At 46.3% G+C, this 21,312-nt stretch overlaps 1 protein-coding gene across 1 annotated transcript in view; it reads left to right on the top strand.

Moving 5' to 3' along the window:
• Positions 1 to 14,214: 14,214 nt before the first annotated feature.
• The window catches only part of LOC144509411 (glutathione hydrolase 1 proenzyme-like), a 61,719-nt gene continuing 54,621 nt past the window's right edge, over positions 14,215 to 21,312 (top strand). Inside the window, exons 1-2 of the mRNA XM_078238256.1 lie at positions 14,215 to 14,571; positions 16,632 to 16,787. Of these exons, the coding sequence (XP_078094382.1) occupies positions 14,438 to 14,571; positions 16,632 to 16,787 (290 nt within the window). The 5' untranslated portion in view covers positions 14,215 to 14,437. The remainder of the gene's footprint in view (positions 14,572 to 16,631; positions 16,788 to 21,312) is intronic.

Genomic DNA, 21,312 nt, shown 5'->3' with positions numbered 1-21,312 from the left:
GGGAATGCCCTTCCTGGCCCCAACAGGAACTTTGGGCCTTCTCCAGCATGGACCTAACCCCATCCCTCCTGACTGTGGCTGTCAGACTCTTCAAACCCTCCCCTTGCTAGTAACAGTGTCTTTGATGCTTGATTGTGATCTGCAGCCAAATGATATCTGTCCCCCACTCACAATCCCCCCGCGCCCCCCCAACAAGCCCATCCCACTGGTTTTTGGACAGGGGTTGACGCGGAGAAATTAAAGTGAGGCCTGGGATTTAAATTGAGCCTCTCACTGAGGGGAGGAGGATTAAAGCTGGGTTGCCAAGTCTCCAGGTTTCTCCTGCAGTATCCAGACACTGAGATCCTGCTGCAAGCAAACGCCAGAAAAGGTTTTGAAAGTATTATTTTTGAAAAGTGCTTCATAAAAAAAAATTGTTAAACACTTTATCAGTTATCAAAATATAAGGAATAGGAAAAACAGTTTTGTTTGGAGTTAAGAATCACCTAGTTGGAAAATCATAGAATCCCTACAGTGCAGAAGGAGGCCATTCGGCCCATCAAGTCTGCACTGGCTCTCTGCTAGTGCATCCCATCCAGGCCCTATCCTTGTAATCCCATATATTTACCCCACTAATTTCCCCTAACCTATATATCTTGGTACACTAACGGGCAGTTTATCATGGCCAATCCACCTAATCTGCACATCTTTGGACTGTGGCAGGAAACTGGAGCACCCAAAGGAAACCCACGCAGACACGGGAGAATGTACAAACTCCACACAGTGACCCAAGGCCGGAATCGAACCCGGGTCCCTGGCGCTGTGAGGCAGCAGTGCTTGCCACTGTGCCGCCCAATGAAGATCTTGTTTATTTTATCATGAGCAGAGGAAGGTGACGTGCTCTGAGGGTGGACACACCAATGGAGTGTGGGAGCAGGACGGCTGGAGATAGCGAATCATGTGATTAACCCTCCTGAACTAAAGTTTGCAATGATAGGCTGAACAGATTGCCACCTACATTTTAACTTGGAGCCAAGTTAAAATCAGCATTTTCTATGTTTAAGGACAAAAATAGAGTTGCACCTGAAAGGAACTTCTCAGGAATAAACAGAAGCTAAATAAATAAAATAAAATAAGGTTTAAAAGAGTATTTTCTTTTCTCAGTCATCATCTGCTTTCTACTAGCCCAGTCACATGTTCTGTGAGTATTTCTTTATCCAGAAATGTCTCTTCAACACATCTCCACTTCAATATTGTTCCTAATAATTTATTCTGAGGTTTTATTACCTTTTTGAATGAAGATGGCATGTCGAGTCAATCTCTTATAATTCCAAGATAATCTGCAGCAACCTTAGCGCGGTCTCTCCCAACTCCTGAATTTACCAGTGAAGTCGCTTTGTTCGCAACTCCACAAAGTTTTGTTACGTATTTGTTTGCATGTCTGTCACTGCCATCTTGTATTCCAGGACTGCCCACCTTTTGTTAAATTCCTTCATTGGACATGGGCATCAGCAACAAGGACAGCATTTATTCTCCTTGAACTGGGTGGCTCGCTTGGTCATTTCGGATGGGCAGTTTAGAATCAACCACATTGCGATGGATCTAGAGTCACACGTAGGCCAGACCAAGTAAGGACGGCAGATTTCCTTCTTTAAAGGGGACTAAAGTTAAAGTTTTATTAGTCACAAGCAGGCTTACATTAACACTGCAATGAAGTTACTGTGAAAATCCGGCACCTGTTCGGGTACACTGAGGGAGAATTTAGCACGGCCAATGTGCCTAACCAGCACTTCTTTCAGATTGTGGGAGGAAACCGGAGCACCCGGAGGATACCCACGCAGACACGGGGAGAACGTGCAACTCCACACAGACGGTGACCCAAGCTGGGAATTGAACCTGGGTCCCTGGCGCTGCGAGGCAGCAGTGCGAATCACTGTAACAATCCAGATGGGTTTTTATGACAATTTAAAAAAGGAATAAATTCCATCAACTGCTATTGTGGGATTTGAACCGCTGTTGCCAGAGTATTGTCTGGGCCTCTGGATTACTAGTGACATTACCGCTATACCACCATCTTCCCAATGAAGTAGATCCACTCATCTCCCATTTTCTATTTTTTTGTTTTACCTTGCTTTCTTTTTCCCTTCTCGTGTTTGATCCCATCATCCTTTTTGTTATTTAATAACCGTGGGAGAGGAGAACTGAGCTCAGAAGGGGGTCAGCCAGGAAAATCAGGAGAACCCTGTAGACTGACTGTTTCTGCATATACATGAAATAGACAGCGCAGACAAAAGGTAGATGTTTCACCATAATTTATCAACAGGACATAGCTGAATGCCCTTCCTAACAGCACCAAAATTGTAATAATGATATGATTAAGTGACCATTGCCTGAACGGATATTCCATCCATCTACCACTAAAGATTATGACATTACCGATGGGACACAATTAAAAAGCTATTGTTTCAGGCCTACCTCTTTGTATCATATGTAAATAATTTACTGGTGTGTGCATGACTAGAAACAATTATCTTCACTAGACGCTGTGCCCTATAAAATAGCTGACTGAACACAGTTGAGCAGAGCAGATTGAAGAAGCCTTAGGAATTCTCCAGTTATCCTCTCCTTACCGATAAGAAGGCAGTAAAGGTTCTATCGCTTGCGAACACTGTCCGAATATCTTTTTAGCTCCGACAGAACTTCCTCTTTTTGTTACAAATTTTCTCCTTTTGTTTTTTTTGTTCCTGCCCATCCCACTGCCTTGACACCTACTGCTTATAACCTGTTCGATCTGTCACTTTTTCCAGTTCTGATGCTAGGTCACCGACCTGAAACATTGGGCGGGATCTTCTGGTCCTCCCAAAGTTGACCCCATGGATTCCCCAGCGGCAGGATGGGTTAAGCCACGTGAGACCCCGCAGTCTTCAGCGAGACTGGAAATTCCCACTGGCTGCCAATGGCGAGTCACCTCTGCTGCGGGAAAACCCGGTGTGAGTGATCTGGAAAATCCCGTCCATTAACTCTGTTTCTAGCTCTGCAAGCGGTGCCTCAACTGCTGAATATTTTCAGTTTTTATTTCATGTTTAACGATGAATCTTGCCTTCAAAGTGCTGGAGAATCCAGAGCAGCAAATGGTTTTTAAATTGGTTCAGTTTAGAATCAGAATCTATTGGAAATGGAAAACTTTGATGTTCAGCATGATGATATTGCGAGCACGAATCTCATGGCAGTGGAGTTCTGCTGTAATTATCAGGGCTATCTTGCTGTTCAACATTGGAAAGGTGGACTGTAACAACCAGGAGAGTGTGATATTTCGCAGAGAACTAAATCTTGATGCTGAAGATTTTCTTCTTCAGCATTAAGTTGCCAAACAGATCTTCAGCAAGCCTGATTGTGTTTTTTCTTTTGAATACTAAATGTTCTTTTCACACGATTATTGTGTAAGAGATTTCTGAATGTTCCACAGCCGTGATGTGGAGTGCCTCAGGGGTCGGTGCTGGGACTACAACTTCTCACAATATACATTAATGATTTGGAGGAAGGATCTGAAGGCACTGTTGCTAAGTTTGCAGATGATACAAAGATATGTAGAGGGACAGGTAGTATTGAGGAAGCCGGGGGGGCTGCAGAAGGACTTGGACAGGTTAGGAGAGTGAATCATAGAATCATAGAAACCCTACAGTGCAGAAAGAGGCCATTTGGCCCATCGAGTCTGCACCAACCACAATCCCACCCAGGCCCTACCCCCATATCCCTACATACTTACCCACTAATCCCTCTAACCTACACATCTCAGGACACTAAGTGGCAATTTTAGCATGGCCAATCAACCTAACCCGTGCATCTTTGGACTGTGGGAGGAAACCGGAGCACCCGGACACGAGGAGAATGTGCAAACTCCACACAGACAGTGACCCAAGCCAGGAATCGAACCCAGGTCCCTGGCACTGTGAAGCAGCAATGCTAACCATTGTGCTACTGTGCCGCCCCCTTATCAAATTCCAAAGAAGTGGCAGATGGAATACAATGTGGAAAAGTGTGAGGTTATGCACTTTGGAAGGAGGGATGGAGGCATAGGAGGAAAATGCTTAGGAAATCAGAAACACAAAGGGACTTGGGAATCCTTGTTCAAGATTCTCTTAAGGTTAATGTGCCGGTTCAGTCAGCAGTTAGGAAGGCAAATGCAATGTTAGCATTCATGTCGAGAGGGCTAGAATACAAGAGCAGGGATGTACTTCTGAAGCTGTATAAGGCTCTGGTCAGACCCCATTTAAAGTATTGTGAGCAGTTTTGGGCCCCATATCTAAGGGAGGATGTGCTGGCCTTGGAAAGGGTCCAGAGGAGGTTCACAAGAATGATCCCTGGAATGAAGAGCTTGTCGTATGAGGAACGGTTGAGGACTCTGGGTCTGTACTCATTGGAGTTTAGAAGGATGAGGGGGATCTTATTGTAACTTACAGGGTACTGCGAGGTCTGGGTAAAGTGGACATGGAGAGGATGTTTCCATTGGTTGGAAAAACTAGAACCAGAGGGCACAACCTCAGGCTAAAGGGACAATCCTTTAAAACAGAGGTGAGGAGGAATTTCTTCAGCCAGAGAGTGGTGAATGTGTGGAACTCTTTGCCGCAGAAGGCTGTGGAAGCCAGGTCATTGAGTGTCTTTAAGGCAGAGATAGGTTCTTGATTGATAAGGGGATCAGGGGTGATGGGGAAAAGGCAGGAAAATGGGGATGAGAAAAATATGAGCCATGATTGAATGGCGGAACAGACTCGATGGGCCGAGTGGCCTAATTCTGCTCCTGTGTCTTATGGTCTTATGGTATTTCTGCCACTGTGAGCCATCCTTTACTCAGAGGGAGGGAAAAACATTTCCCAGCCTGAATTGTACGTAGAGGACGTTCCCAAACTTGGCGGAAGTGGGTGTGAAACCCATGTTGTTAACGTGATATTACAAAGGGTGGCCAGTTAACAGCCGGTCAGCGTGAAATGCGCTCCGTGAAAGACTGAGCGCTGTGGGGGAGGGCGGGGGGGGGGGGGGGGGGGGGGGGGGAGGGGGGGGTGGGGGGGAGAAGGGCAGGTGCCGAGAGAAGGGAGCATGGGGGCCGGTGCTTTCAATGTGCTCCCTCAGGGGGACAGTCCCTGCAGAGCCACTGATGTGTAAAGCGATGCCACGAGTGTGTGGGCAGCACATTCACACACAGACCTCAATCCCCAGGCACATTGATTAATTTTATTTCAGCCCTGACAGCTCATCCTGCCTGGATCCAGGTTGCAGCTAAAATGTAAAGGCCGCCTGGCCAACCAGCCCACACGCCAACTGTAAAAACAAAAGGGCAACGTACAGTTCCAGTCTACTGCTGTTTAATTCATTCAGATTGGCTTCTTGATAGTTGGCAGGCATGTAGGGATTCCATGATTCTATATTTAAAACTGAGACATGTTTTTGGACTCTCGGAGAATCAAGTGATTCTCCTTGTGGGTTTCCTCTGGGTGCTCCGGTTTCCTCCCACAGTCCAAAGATGCGCGGGTTAGGTGGATTGGCCATGCTGAATTGACCCTTAGTGTAAATGGTAAATGCATGGGGTAAGGGCCTGGGTGGGATTGCGATTGCTGCAGACTCGATGGGCCAAATGGCCTCCTTCTGCACTGTAGGATTCTATGATTCTATATGCGGAAATGGCAGAAAATCAGCCATGATTGTATTGAATGGCTTGAGGGGCCGAATGATCTTCTCCTATTTCTAATGTTCTAACTCTAGCCTTTTGCATCCCATTTCCCTTCAAGCTACCATCGGCACATCTGCCTTCAGCCACTTGAGCCCCATGCACTGGAATTTTCACTCCAAACCCCTCTACTTCTTAGCTTATCTTTGTCTTATGTCACCTTGGTGCTAAAGGAACTTTACAAATGTAACTTGTTATTGTTGTTGTTGTTCAGAGAAGACCGAGAAGCAACAAAAAGAGATTTTTTCACAAAATAGCAACTTTTTCTTCTGGGCCGCCTTGCCCTTGAATGATAATGATTGCTTTAATTGAATTATTTAGTAGGAAGCATGTTTTCGCCATCTTGATGGTTTGGATTAGATTGCCACAACATCAAAAGAGTTTGAAAAACAGTAAACGCCGGAAAAACTCAGTAGGTGCCTGTGGACAGAGAAGCAGAGTTAACGTTTCAAGTACAATATGTCTCTGCTACAGCTCTGGAGCAGAGTCGTACAGACTCAAAGGGCAGGATTTTACGCTCTCGCTCGAGCGAGGTCAGAAATCCCCACCCAAGGTCAACGGAGATTTCCATCGTCTGCCTCTCGCCCGCTCCGATTCCATGGCGGGGGGTTGGGGGGGAGGGGGGGGCGGGGGGGTGGGGGCGGGGTGGTGGGGGGTGGTAGAGTTCTGGCAACAATGTTCATCCTGACTGGAATTTTCCATCCCCTCTCCCCCGCGGCAGGTTTTCCCATGGCGGAGGCAGCCTGCCATTGGCCGGCAGCAGGATCTTGTGGTTCCACCAAAGGCGATGGCATTTTCCATGGCTTTCCAGCCACACCGCCGGGGCAAACCCAATGGGGGAGAGGAGGCAGAATATCCTGGTCTCTGTTTGTCTCTCCACAGATGCTGTCAGATCTCTGAAGACTTTCTGGCATTCTCTGTTTTTAGTTTATATAAGAATACATGCAATGGGAGCAGCAATTATGCCAATATCTACTTTAACTTTCCTGTCCTATCCGCAAAGGCCCTGAAACCTTCTTGTCCAGAAATCTATAAATCTCAGCCTTGAATATATTCAATGGTTGAGCCCCCACAGCTTTCTAGGGTCAAGATTTCCAAATATTTACAACTTCCTCAGTGAAAACATAATTTTCCCATGAATCCTGAATGACCAGCTCCTTATCATAAGACCATAAGACATAGGAGCAGAATTAGGCCACTCGGCCCATCGAGTCTGCTCTGCCATTCAATCATAGAACATAGAACATAGAACATTACAGCGCAGAACAGGCCCTTCGGCCCACGATGTTGCACCGACCAGTTAAAAAAAAAACTGTGACCCTCCAACCTAAACCAATTTCTTTTCGTCCATGAACCTATCTACGGATCTCTTAAACGCCCCCAAACTAGGCGCATTTACTACTGATGCTGGCAGGGCATTCCAATCCCTCACCACCCTCTGGGTAAAGAACCTACCCCTGACATCGGTTCTATAACTACCCCCCCTCAATTTAAAGCCATGCCCCCTCGTGCTGGATTTCTCCATCAGAGGAAAAAGGCTATCACTATCCACCCTATCTAAACCTCTAATCATCTTATATGTTTCAATAAGATCCCCTCTTAGCCGCCGCCTTTCCAGCGAAAACAATCCCAAATCCCTCAGCCTCTCCTCATAGGATCTCCCCTCCATACCAGGCAACATCCTGGTAAACCTCCTCTGCACCCTCTCCAAAGCCTCCACATCCTTCCTGTAATGTGGGGACCAGAACTGCACACAGTACTCCAAGTGCGGCCGCACCAGAGTTGTGTACAGTTGCAACATAACGCTACGACTCCTAAATTCAATCCCCCTACCAATAAACGCCAAGACACCATATGCCTTCTTAACAACCTTATCTACTTGATTCCCAACTTTCAGGGATCTATGCACACATACACCTAGATCCCTCTGCTCCTCCACACTATTCAAAGTCCTCCCGTTAGCCCTATACTCAACACATCTGTTATTCCTACCAAAGTGAATTACCTCACACTTCTCCGCATTAAACTCCATCCGCCACCTCTCGGCCCAACTTTGCAACCTGTCTAAGTCTTCCTGCAAACTACGACACCCTTCCTCACTGTCTACCACACCACCGACTTTGGTGTCATCAGCAAATTTGCTAATCCACCCAACTATACCCTCATCCAGATCATTAATAAATATTACAAACAGCAGTGGCCCCAAAACAGATCCCTGAGGTACACCACTTGTAACCGCACTCCATGATGAATATTTACTATCAACCACCACCCTCTGTTTCCTATCCGCTAGCCAATTCCTGATCCAATTTCCTAGATCACCCCCAATCCCATACATCTGCATTTTCTGCAGAAGCCTACCATGGTGAACCTTATCAAACGCCTTACTAAAATCCATATATACCACGTCCACTGCCTTGCCCCCATCCACCTCCTTGGTCACTTTCTCAAAAAACTCAATAAGGTTAGTAAGGCACGACCTACCTGCCACAAAACCATGCTGACTATCACCTATCAATTCATTACTCTCCAAATAACTATAAATCCTATCCCTTATAATTTTTTCCAACATCTTGCCGACAACAGAAGTGAGACTCACCGGTCTATAATTCCCGGGGAAGTCTCTGTTCCCCTTCTTAAACAATGGGACAACATTCGCTAACCTCCAATCTTCTGGTACTATACCAGAGGCCAACGACGACCTGAAGATCAGAGCCAGAGGCTCTGCAATCACTTCTCTTGCCTCCCAGAGAATCCTTGGATAAATCCCATCCGGACCAGGGGATTTATCTATTTTCAGACCCTCCAGAATATCCTGCACATCCTCCTTATCAACTGTAATACTGTCTATTCTACTCCCTTGCAACCCAGTGTCCTCCTCAGCTATATTCATGTCCCCTTGCGTGAACACCGAAGAGAAATATTGGTTCAATGCTTCACCAATCTCCTCCGGTTCCACACATAACTTCCCTCTGCCATCTATAACTGGCCCTAAACTTGCCCTAACCAACCTTCTGTTCTTGACATACCTATAGAACGCCTTAGGATTCTCTTTAACCCTATCCGCCAAAGTCTTCTCATGTCCCCTTTTAGCCCTTCTAAGCTCGCTCTTCAACTCCCTCTTAGCCAATCTAAAGCTTTCTAGTGCACTACCCGAGTGCTCACGTCTCATCCGAACATAAGCCTCCTTTTTCTTTTTAACCAACAAAGAAACTTTTTTGGTGCACCACGGTTCCCTAGCCCTACCAATTCCTCCTTGCCTGACAGGGACATACCTATCACAGACTCGCAGTAGCTGCTCCTTGAAAAAACTCCACATGTCGGACGTTCCCAGTCCCTGTAATCTCCTAGTCCAACCTATGTTTCCTAATTCTCTCCTAATAGCCTCATAATTACCCTTCCCCCAGCTAAAACCATTGGCCCGAGGTTCATGCCTATCCCTTTCCATCACTAAGGTGAACGTAACCGAATTGTGGTCACTATCACCAAAATGCACACCAACTTCCAAGTCTAGCACCTGGTCTGGCTCATTTCCCAGCACCAGATCCAATATAGCCTCACCTCTAGTTGGCCTGTCTACATACTGAGTCAAAAAACCTTCCTGCACGCTTTGAACAAAAACTGACCCCTCTAACGAGCTAGAGCTATAACAATTCCAGTCAATATTAGTCAAGTTAAAATCCCCCATAACAATTGCCCTATTACTTTCACTCCTAAGCAGGATTGACTCCGCAATCCTTTCCTCAACCTCTCTAGAACTTTTAGGAGGTCTATAAAAGACTCCCAACAGGGTGACCTCTCCTCTCCTATTTCTAATCTCCGCCCATACTACCTCAACAGATAAGTCCTCATCAAACCTCCTCTCTGACACTGTGATACAATCTCTGACCAATAATGCTACCCCTCCCCCTCTTCTACCTCCTTCCCTACTTCGACTAAAACATTTGAACCCCGGGACCTGCAGCATCCATTCCTGCCCCTGCTCTATCCATGTCTCTGAAATAGCCACAACATCGAAGTCCCAGGTACTGATCCACGCTGCAAGTTCACCCACTTTATTGCGAATACTCCTGGCATTGAAGTATACACATTTCAAACCCTGCTCCACCCCACCTCTGCAATGCCGTGCATTGCAGTCCCCATCCATGCATCCCTCACTTTCAGCCCCACTACTCAGGATCCCTCCCCCCCCCCGAATCAGTTTAAACCTCCCTGCATGGCCTTAGCAAATTTACCCCCCAGGATATTGGTCCCCTTCTGATTAAGGTGTAGACCATCCTTCTCATAGAGGTCACACCTTCCCCAGTACGAGCCCCAATTGCTTAAGTACCTGAACCCCTCCCTCCTGCACCATCCCCTCAGCCATGAATTCAAACCTTCCCTCTCCCTATTCCTCTCTAAACTATCCCGTGGTACAGGCAAGAGTCCAGAGATAACCACTCTGTCAGTCTTGGCCTTTAGTTTCCACCCCAACTCCATAAATCCCTGCCTAATATCCCCTTCCCCTATCCTCCCTATGTCGTGTGTCCCCACATGTACAATAACTTGTGGTTTATCTCCCTCCCCCCTAAGAGTCCTGAATACCCTGTCAGACACATCCCGGACCCCAGCCCCTGGTAGGCAACACACCAACCCTGAGTCCCTACCTTTAGTTCCGACCCTCCTATCTGTCTCCTTAATTGTGGAGTCCCCAATCACAAGGCCCAGTCTTTTACAGCCCCTAACCACCTGAGCTTTCTCACTCGGCTCACCCCCAGAGATCTGCTCTCTATGCTCAGTTGATTCCTCCTCAACTGTAGCCTCCAGCACCGAAAACCTATTATGGAGGGGAACCGCCCCAGGGGATTGTCTTCCCGATTGCTTCTTACCCCTCCTCCTGGCATTGACCCAAGCCTCATTTCTAGGAGTTACTATTTCTCTATAACTCCTATCAACTTCCACCTCCGCCTCCCGAATTATGCGGAGTTCCTCTACCTCCCCCTCCAGCTCCTTTACACGCTCCTCCAGAAGCTGCAATCTAATGCACTTCTTACAACTAAAATCTCCTGAAACACTACTGGATTTCCTCACCACATACATCCCACAGGAGATGCAGCATACTGCCTGAACTGCCATCCCTGAAGCCATTACCAGCAAGAAAAAAAGAAAACAAAAAACTTCCCCACACTTCCCCAACTGTCACTCTCCACTGCAGCCCGAGCAACACTCCCTCACTGAGACACCAACTGTCACACTCATGGCTCATATTTTTCTCATCCCCATTCTCCTGCTTTTTCCCCATAACCCCTGACCTCCTTATCAATCAAGAACCTATCTATCACTGTCTTAAAGACACTCAATGACCTGGCCTCTACAGCCTTCTGCGGCAAAGAGTTCCACAGATCCACCACTCTCTGGCTGAAGAAATTCCTCCTCATCTGTTTTAAAGGATCGCCCCTTTAGCCTGAGGTTGTGCCCCCTGGCTTTAGTTTTTCCTACGAGTGGAAACATCCTCTCCACGTCCACTCTATCGAGGCCTCGCAGTATCCTGAATTCCAAGCAATACAATAGAGAAAGCTGCCATTGGGGCTGGTGGCTTCAACACCGCTTTCTCTCGCCGCTGCTGTACTGTGCTTGAAAAAAGGAAAATTCCATCGCAAATCTGTGAAGCACACTGAAGAGATTTTACTTTGTTAACAGTGCTGCATAAACCTAGTTAATGGTGCTTTGTAAACCTAGTTCATGTTAATGGTGTTATATAAACCTAGTTAATGGTGCTACGTAAACCTCATTAACTGTGCTGCATACACCTAGTTAATGGTGCTGTATAAACCTGGTTAACAGTGCTAGGAAACCTAGTTAATGGTGCTGTATAAACCTAGTTAATGGTGCTATATAAACCTAGTTAATGGTGCTATATAAACCTAGTTCATGTTGTTAATATCTCTGGGAGGAAAGTATTGAGCTGTGAAGCTGTATGGTTGCTGTTACTGAGCTCTTTACATTGAAGGGTTTGTTCTGATTCTGCTGATCCTCTCTTTTTCTTTCAAGCATTCACTGAGCTCATGCCAAGAATAATGGAGTTACAAAATATCGAGACAATAACAGTTGTGGCCTGTGCTGTGCTGCAACAGAATTAAGGAACTGTGACAAGGTCATTAAGCTTAAACAACATTGTAAATGCACTATACACCCCAGGCTCGCCTGATTGGTCACAGATATATGACTTAGCACAATGTGGCGAAGACTCTGCAATCCTCACTCCCATTGGCTTTGTGCCATGGTCGGAGTGTAAAGTGGATCTACAGCGTTCCCTGAGGAGGTCGTGGCCTTTGAGTCCTGTGGGAATTCTGACATCCTCGTCACAGGATTTTTATAAAGCAGAAAGAAACGGAAAAGCTGGAAATGTTGGAAACCCTGGAGGAGAAAGGCAAGGCTGGACAGTCCAAACTAAATTCTGATTTTGATCAATGTTTATTTTTTAGATAGCGACTGATCTGCTTTTAAAAATTAATTTGCAAAGCTGTACCTTTGTGTAAGAATTTTAACCTCATCCAGGAGCTCTAACAACCTGATCTGAAGATTCTATGAAAAATGGCCAAATGGTCTTAATTTTTACTCCCAGGAGAGGATGAGTTTAAAGTTTCAGGATTGAGAAGCTAGACCAAAACCAATCCCATTTCCCCTTTCCCCTCCTTTTAATTATTTTTTTTAATGGGACATGGGTGTTGCTGGCTGCCCAGTTTTGATGCCCATCCCCAGTTGATCTTATTCAGAGGGAGGGCAGTTGAGAGTCAACCACATTGCTGTGACTTTGGAGTCGCATGTAGGCCAGACCAGGTAAGGATGGCACGGTGGCACAGTGGTTAGCACTGCTGCTTCACAGCTCCAGGGACCTGGGTTCGATTCCCGGCTTGGGTCACTGTGTGTGTGGAGTTTGCACATTCTCCTCGTGTCTGCGTGGGTTTCCTCCGGGTGCTCCGGTTTCCTCCCACAGTCCAAAGATGTGCGGGTTAGGTTGATTGGCCATGCTAAAATTGCCCCTTAGTGTCCTGGGATGCGTAGATTAGAGGGATTAGCGGGTAAAATATGTAGGGATATGGGGTAGGATTGTGGGCGGTGCAGACTCGATGGGCCGAATGGCCTTTTTCTGTACTGTAGGGTTTCTATGATTTCCTTCCCTAAAGGGCATGAGTGAACCAGATGTGTTTTTCCGACAGTGGTTTCATGGTCATCAGTAGATTCTTAATTCCAGATTTTTAAAATTGAATTCAAATTCCACCATCTGCCGTGGCAGGATTCGAACCCAAGTCCCTAGAACATTAGCTGAGTTTCTGGATCAATAGTCTAGCGATAATATCACTGGCCATCACTTCCCCTCAAAGTGCAAGAATGGAAAATTACACCTCTGCTTAGTAATCGTGAGACCAGGAAACCATTATGCAGCTTAACCCCACAGGCAAACTGCAAAGTAACTTGTCTCTTTGGTTCCTTTCTCCTTTACCTAGGGCTAATCTATCCTCTAATGGGTTACAGAAGATAATCTGTTTTACTTGTTGGAATTCACTATCCTTCTGCTCACTGAATGGGCTTCCAGTTGAAAACACACCCTGGTGTTGAAGGAAGGTTTTGTGTGGTTACTATTCACAGGCAACATTACGAGCTAGGTGGGAAGATTGACACTGATTAGTAAAAATGAAACACAAGGGGAACCTCGCTGCTCACAATGTCACGAAGATTCTCCCATGTTGCAACAGTGAGTACACTTCGAAAAGAGAACTTAATTGGCCATAAAGCAGTTTTGGGTGAGGCCCTGAGGAGGTGAAAGCTGCTATATAAATGCAATTTCTTTCTTTCTAATACCTAGTGAGCGGATGAAAAAGCTTCATTCATGTCCTGACACATATATACAACACTGATGGAATGTGTGTCTGAATTTATAGAAACTTAGAATGACAAATTGCCCAACGGCAAAGGGTTCTAAAAATAGTTATTGAAATTCCACGGGGGAGCTTTTCGAGTGTACAATCCTTGCCTCTGACGGTGAGTGTTGCAGGAAAGAAAAATAAAATAATGCAACTAAAATTAAGGGCAATTTATTAATATACTTGAAAAAAAATCCCAGAGCATTTTTAGCCAATAAAATAATCTTGAAGTGTTGTCAAGCAATGCAAATCGACCAATATCTGGGGAGAGAAGTCAAGTGAGAGGTTTCATGTGTAACATATATTCAAAACACTAACCTCTTTCTTTTCTTGTTACAGTGGCTGACGGATCCACTGTGTGTTTCCAGCATTTGCTGTTTTGTGTTTCAGCTTCCCAGCATTTGCAGTTCTTTTTGTTTATGCTTTAACAGAATATCGTAACGGTCTGGGTCACCCACACTCAATCCCTCTCACATATTCGGAAGCATGATTATGATTCTGTTAGTGCATTAAGCTTACCCTCCCCCACAATTATCTGTACAGTGTTCACAATGCTGTTTCTAATTGGCTAAGTGTTAATCCAATAATAGCCAATGTTGCAGTTAGGTAGGCTGTTGACATGAACATCACAACCAGAAATCTTTTCCTTTCAATCCCACTGGAACATCAACTTTTATTTCAACAGCAACTGTTGCAAGGCAATCGCCATGGTGATTTGAGGGAAGAATCACAAGCGATTGTTGTCAATTGAGAGAAAGGAGCTACTGTTCATGTGAAGTGAAGACTTCAGTCAGAAAAAAATCTGCGCCGAACTTATTGAACAGACACAAAAATGGTTGAGGAAAATCCGACTGAACTCGGGGTACTTACTGAGGATGGTTCAAACACAATCCCGCTCCAATCTGGAATTAAACAGGATGACGTGGACAATGCTGTCAGGAGTGACCCTGGAAAGTTAAAAAACAGGTAATTCTATTTTTCTCTTCCTCTTGTTCCTACGGCCTGGAATGACCCATCGGAGAGGGTGACGGAAGCAGGTTCAATAATAAGTTTCAAAAGGGAATTGGATAAGAACTTGGAGAAGAAGACATTTACAGGGCGTCACAAAAAGGGCAGGAGCAATGGGATTAAGAGTGGCACAGGCACAGTGGGCTGAATGGTCTCCTTCTGTGCCGTGCTGGACCTCTCTGTTCTAGGATTCCCTCTTGTCGCAAAAAACAATGATTGTGTGCAAGTGATTGGTCTTCACCTGTGAGTCGGAAGACTTAAGTGTCAAATGAGGGATTTAGATCCCCTGCTACTGGCCCAGCTGTGATCATTCAGAATAGTAGAGACCAGGAATGGTTCTGGAACATTCCTAGATTGGTAAATCTCAATAGTCAGTGCATGTACTTGCCAAGGCAGATGACAAAGAGTCATCCAGACTTGAAATGTTGGCTCTATTCTCTCTCCACGGATATTGTTGAACCTGCTGAGATTTTCCAGCATCTTCTGTTTCTGTTGTCAGAGATTGCTGGCTTATTACTTCTTTAATCCAATATTTTTTTTTAAATCACTTGATTTAACTTTAAAGAAGGACTTTGAAGAATATCTTAAAGCTCTTTACAGCCAATGAAATACAATCCTTTAGAGGTGTCATCACTATAATAATGAAAAAATGTGGCAGCAACCAGGTCCCACAGTCTGAGGATTCGGGGTAGACCATTTAGGACGGAGGTGAGGAGACATTTCTTCACCCAAAGAGTGGTGAGCCTGTGGAATTCATTACCACAGGAAGTAGTTGATGCCAAAACATTGAATGTATTCAAGAGGCGGCTGGATATAGCACTTGGGGCGAACGGGATCAAAGATTATGGGGAAAAAGCAGGCTCTTGAGTAGAATGATCAGCCATGACCGTAATAAATGGCGGAGCCGGCTCGAAGGGCCAAATGGCCTCCTCTTACTCGTATCTAATTGCTGCACGGGGCAGCGCGGTAGCACAGTGGTTAGCACTGCTGCTTCACAGTGCCAGGGTCCCGGGTTCAATTCCTGGCTTGGGTCACTGTCTGTGTGGAGTCTGCACATTCTCCCCGTGTCTGTGAGGGTTTCCTCCGGGTGCTCCAGTTTCCTCCCACATTCTGAAAGACATGCTGGTTAGGTGCATTGACCCGAATAGGCGCTGGACTGTGGCGACTCGGGGAATTTCTCAGTAACTTCATTGCAGTGTTAATTTAAGTCTTACTCATGACTGATTAAATAAAAATCTTCTATGTTTCTATGTGATAATGACTAGCTTCTCTGGGCTGTTTTACTTATGTTGTTTGAAGGACAAATATTGACTAGAACGGAACTCCTTAGCTCCTTCAGATAAATTGAACTCTGATATGTTTACGATTGATCCAAACTAGAAGACACTGGCTGAAGTTTAAACAAGAGTCTGTATTTTCAGGATAACTTAAGAGACAAACTTTAATATTTCATCGAGGCTTTTTTAAAAATTGGCAAACTTTTTCTGATGGTTTTTTTTGGGGGAAGTTCACGCCCAAGTAGACCTCTGCAGTTGTACCAAATGGAACCATGCTCATACATGCTTAGAAATGTTTGGTTACAGCCATAAGATTGCCAAAAAGTAACTACGGTGGCACACTGGTTAGCACTGCTGCCTCACAGCACCAGGGACACATGTTCGATTCCTGGCTCGGGTCACTGTCTGTGCGGAGTCTGCACATTCTCCCCATGTCTGCATGGGTTGCCTGCGGGTGCTCCGGTTTCCTCCTACAGTCCGAAAGACGTGCTGGTTAGGTGCATTAACCATGCTAAATTCTCCCTCAGTGTACCCGGACAGGCGCCGGAGTGTGGCGACTAGGGGATTTTCACAGTAACTTCATTACAGTGTTAATGTAAGTCTACTTGTGACACTAATAAATAAACTTTAAACTTTTTTTGATACGTAATTATCTTCATCACAAGATCTTGCTTTATTAGATCTGATTATTGATTCTGATTTACTGCAAGCTAATCCATGAAACTTGAGTTTTTATTTCAGAAAGAAGATGTGCTGTGTCACTGGGATTCTTCTGATTATCATTCTTATTATTAGTATCGGAGCAATTACGCATCTGCTGCGGAGATGTAGTGCCTGTGTGTTTCACAAGAACACCGGTGTAGCGTCAGATGCAGCACCTTGTTCCAAAATTGGCAGGTAAACCACAAGATTACTTTATGAATTTTAGAAAGACGTTTATTTAAAATGTATTGAAATCCTTGAGCTGCTAACATCTTCAAAACCCAAGAAGTGTCCTAGCAATCTTTCATAAAATACGCTCCGAGGGGTGTTTTGCACCTCTGTCACCTCTATCAGTTGGCCTACGGATGTGGCTGTACGTCCATCGGTGCCATTGTGCTCAGTGTGGTGAACCATAGATGGTTACCACTATGGGTACTTGTACATATGTTACTCTTGTTACTGTTGGGGTTAGGGTTGGGGTGTTCCACCTGTTAGCATTGTTCCGTTTGGCTCTGCCTTCTTACAGGAGTATAAAGGTCACTGATACTTCCTAGTGGCCCTTAGTCTTGGATAATATTGTTAAGCAGTATGCTCTATTCTTGTTGTGAATAAAAGCCTTTATTCCCGGGTACGTCCTAGCCCCCCGAGTGAATTAATCGCGCATCACTCAGCTGTTGGTTTTTCTGTTGGAGGAGCTGCCAAGAGATCGGAGTTGCGTCATTTCTCAACCAATAGTTGTGTGCGCGTCCCCAAGCTGGGAATCTGGTTCATTCCTACCCATTCCCTACCTCTGCAGCTCCCTCTGAGGCCAAAACATTGTGTGATTTCAAGCAGAAATTAGATATGGCTCTTGGGTTGATTCCGGAGTGGAGAGGATTGGCTTATGAGGAGAGACTGAGTAGACTGGGACTATACTCATTGGAATTCAGAAGAATGAGGGGAAATCTTATAGAAATATATAAAATTATGAAGGGAATAGATAAGATAGATGCAGGGCGTTGTTTCCACTGGCAGGTGAAACTAGAACTAGGGGGCCTCAAAATAGAGGAGCAGATTTAGGACTGAGTTGAGGAGGAACTTCTTCACTCAAAGGGTTGTGAATCTGTGGAATTCCCTGCCCAGTGAAGCAGTTGAGGATACCTCGTTGAATGTTTTTAAGGCAAGGATAGACAAATTTTTGAACAGTGAAGGAATTAAGGGTTATGGTGAGCGGGCGGGTAAGTGGAGTTGATTCCACAAAAAGATCAGCCATGATCTTATTGAATGGCGGGGCAGGCTCGAGGGGCCAGATGGCCTACTCCTGCTCCTAGTTCTTATGTTCTTATATTGGGGCTAAAAGGATCAAGGGATATGGGGGGGGGGAGGCAGGATCAGGGCGTTGAATTTGATGGGGGTATTTGAGGAAAAATGTTTTTACCCAGAGGATGGTGACAGTTTGGAATGCGCTGCCTGGGAGGGTGATGGAGGCGGGCTGCCTCACATCCTTTAAAAAGTATCTGGATGAGAACTTGGCACATCATAACATTCGGGGCTATGGGCCAAATGCTGGCAGATGGGATTAGGTGGGAGTTCAGGTGTTTCTAATGTGTCGGTGCAGACTCGATGGGCCGAAGGGCCTCTTCTGCGCTGCATGATTCTATGACCAACCTTGATCAAAATGAATGGCGGAGCAGACTAAAAGGGCCAAATGGCCTCCTTCTGCTTCTAATTTTTATGTTTCTCTTCAGTTTGAATCCAGCGTCCTGACAGAATGGATCTCGCTGGACAAATATAGAGAGACAGGAACCATCTGTTCTACCATTCAGTGAGATCGCGGTCAATCTTGAGTGAACTCCTCATACCCACCTTTGTCCCATATCCTTAGTACCCACAAATAACAGAAATCTATTAATCTTGATCCTGCAGCCGTTGTCATTTGTGGAAGAATTTCAAACTTCTACCACTTATTGTGGGTAGGAGTGTGTTAAATTTCACAGCTGAAAGACCTGCCTCTAATCTTTACGTTATGTCCCCTAGTCCCTGAGCTGGTGCAAGGTAAGAAGGTAGCAACTGACTCCATGCCTATATATTGAGAAGGTTGTGATCAAGGTGTATGGGGATTCTTGTTTCCCAGAGCTTTTTATGTGGCCTCATCAACTTCATTCTCAGCAAGTCAAGAATGAAAATATTTTTTCCCTGTTCCTCCTCCTCCTCATTATTTTCGACTTCATCGTCCTCAGACCTCCCGCTGCTGGAATGATAAACTAAGAAAAAATGAGCATAATCCTCAAGGATTTAATGTACGATAAAAGCTAAGAAAGCTACTGACCATCAACTGCTACTAGGGATACCATGATGAAAGTCTAGAGCCAAGTAAACTGTAGTCTGCCCTGTCCCATCAATCTCGCCGCTTCCCCAACAGCTCAATTGCCAGCTTCTCATGGGGCTATGATATTACCTTGGCTCCCAGGCCCAGTACAAACTAATCGCAGACACTCATCAATCTGTGCAGCCACAGCAGATCCGAATGGAAGATGATGATGTTGTTCATGTGTAGGGAGACTTTCACTTGTATGCCTCAACTGCCTGGGGTTGTCAATCCTCTTATACCCACATTATCCTGATTGACCCTGCTGAAGGTTCAATACAACACTCAAGCGGGACAGAGGAGAGAGGGCAGCCCTGTCCGAGTACTGATTTAATTGGAAAACTTCCCAATTCCCAACCATTGATTGAATCTGAGGGGGCGATTCTCCCAAAAGGGCTGAATTGGTGGGAAAACGGATCTAGATCACGACTGTTTTCTCAGTTCAATTTCACACTCGAATCTCCGCACTCTGTGCAATGCAGAGGTCACAATCGTGAATCCCATTAAAAACCCAGGGCGGGGGGGGCCTATTCACACCGGAGTCTGACAGTTCCGGAACTCTGCGCATGCGCAGTGGCCCCGATCTGTCAGGCTCCCCGTTTGCTGGCCAGCTCGATCGCTGGCAACTGGGACCCCCACAGTGCTGCCCCTCCAGCCCCCCCCAAGGTCCAGTCGCAGCCCCCACAACAATTCCCAGGCCAGCCCTGACCCCCCCCTCAACCCAGAGCACCCCGATGTCCTGCCCCCCCGCACTCAGCAGTGGTGATCCCGACACCCCCCCCCCTCACCCTGGCAGACTCCCCCACCGCTGACCCCCCCCCGGGGTCAGACCTCAGCCCGGGAGGCAGGCCCACCCCCCCCCGGCAGACCACCTTCCCCCCTCCCTGCCCCGATCGCTAGCCTCCCTCAATCCCAGATCGATCCCCATACAGAGTGGCAGCGGGACCACCCCACCCCCCACCGATTGCCCCTAGGCCCCACCCACAATAGGCCCCGCCCCCTTGGCACTGCCTGATGCCCAGTGGGCAGTGCCAAGGTGTTGCCTGGGCATAGGCACTTGCCCCTTGGGCAGTGCCAGGGGGCGCGGGGGGCGCAGCCCAACCCTCTGGGGGGCCCCGATTGCCTCCCCTTCATTCCGGCAGGGTCTCCCCGAATGTGGGGAGCTACTCTAAACCCTGCCGGAATGAGGTACTCCTGGCAGGGTGGGAGATTCAATCGGGACCGGCAAGTTCCCGATAATGAAATGCTAAACATATTTAAACTACATTAAAAAAAGATTCAAGTGACTTACCTGCCTTCCCGCCGGTTTCAAGCGTGGTCTGGACTCCGACTGTTCCCTGGCTCTGGGAGATGCGTATGCATTCCCGGCGCATGCGCAAATCCTGGAACAAGGCTGGCGACACGCATCTCCCAGCCCGACCCGCCAGAAAAGTTGCGAGTCGTGATGGGAGAATCGCCCCCTGAGTCACTGACTTCTGTGCAGAGCATTTTGGGCCACTGGGCAATTCCCTCCCCAAACCCCATTCTGGAGAGCATGACCATCATGTAGATTTGCAATGTTCGGTCAAAGGCTTTCTGGCCCAGGCTGATGAGAGAGGTGTCCAGTCCCCTGTTCTGAATATAGGTGATCCCTGAGTAGGGCGAGACTCTCAGAGATCATCCTGTTGGGTACGGTGCAGATCTGGTCAGGGTGGATCATCAACTCCAGAGCAGACTTGACCCAACTGGAATTAACTGCATAGGTTTCTCTTTGGAGTTAGTGTGAATCTTTGAATCTAATTTAGGTTGTACAAGTTTGAGGACTCTGGGTCTGTACTTGATGGAGTTTAGAAGGATGAGAGAGGATCTCATTGAAACTTACAGAATACAGAAAGGCCTGGATAGAGCGGACGTGGGGAAGGTTTTTCCATTAGTCGGAGAGACTAGAATCCGAGGGCACAGCCTCAGAATAAAGGGGCGACCCTTTAGAATTGAGGTGAGGAGGAATTTCTTCAGCCAGAGGGTCGTGAATCTGTGGAATCCATTGTCACAGAAGGCTGTGGAGTCCAGGTCATTGAGTGTCTTTAAGACAGAGATAGATAGGTTCTTGATTGGTAAGAGGATCAAAGATTATGGGGGGAAAAGGTGGGAGAATGGGGTTGAGAAACTCATCAGACGTGATCGAATGGTGGAGCAGAATCGATGGGCCGAATGGCCTAATTCTGCTCCTATACCTTCAGGTCTCCCGTTTAGGGAAGTTGTTATGTTAAAATCACTTTACATCAATTTGAAATTTGATGTGAAAATGAGCCCCAATTCTTTCTCTAGCTTCTAGCTAGCTGTGGCATCATAAACTTAGTGAAACTGCAAAATGAATCTGTACTACCAGTACTG

Source organism: Mustelus asterias, chromosome 21 (genome assembly GCF_964213995.1).
Source record: "Mustelus asterias chromosome 21, sMusAst1.hap1.1, whole genome shotgun sequence".
Classification (NCBI taxonomy): Eukaryota; Metazoa; Chordata; class Chondrichthyes; order Carcharhiniformes; family Triakidae; genus Mustelus; species Mustelus asterias.
This window is presented reverse-complemented; position numbering and strand designations above follow the sequence as displayed.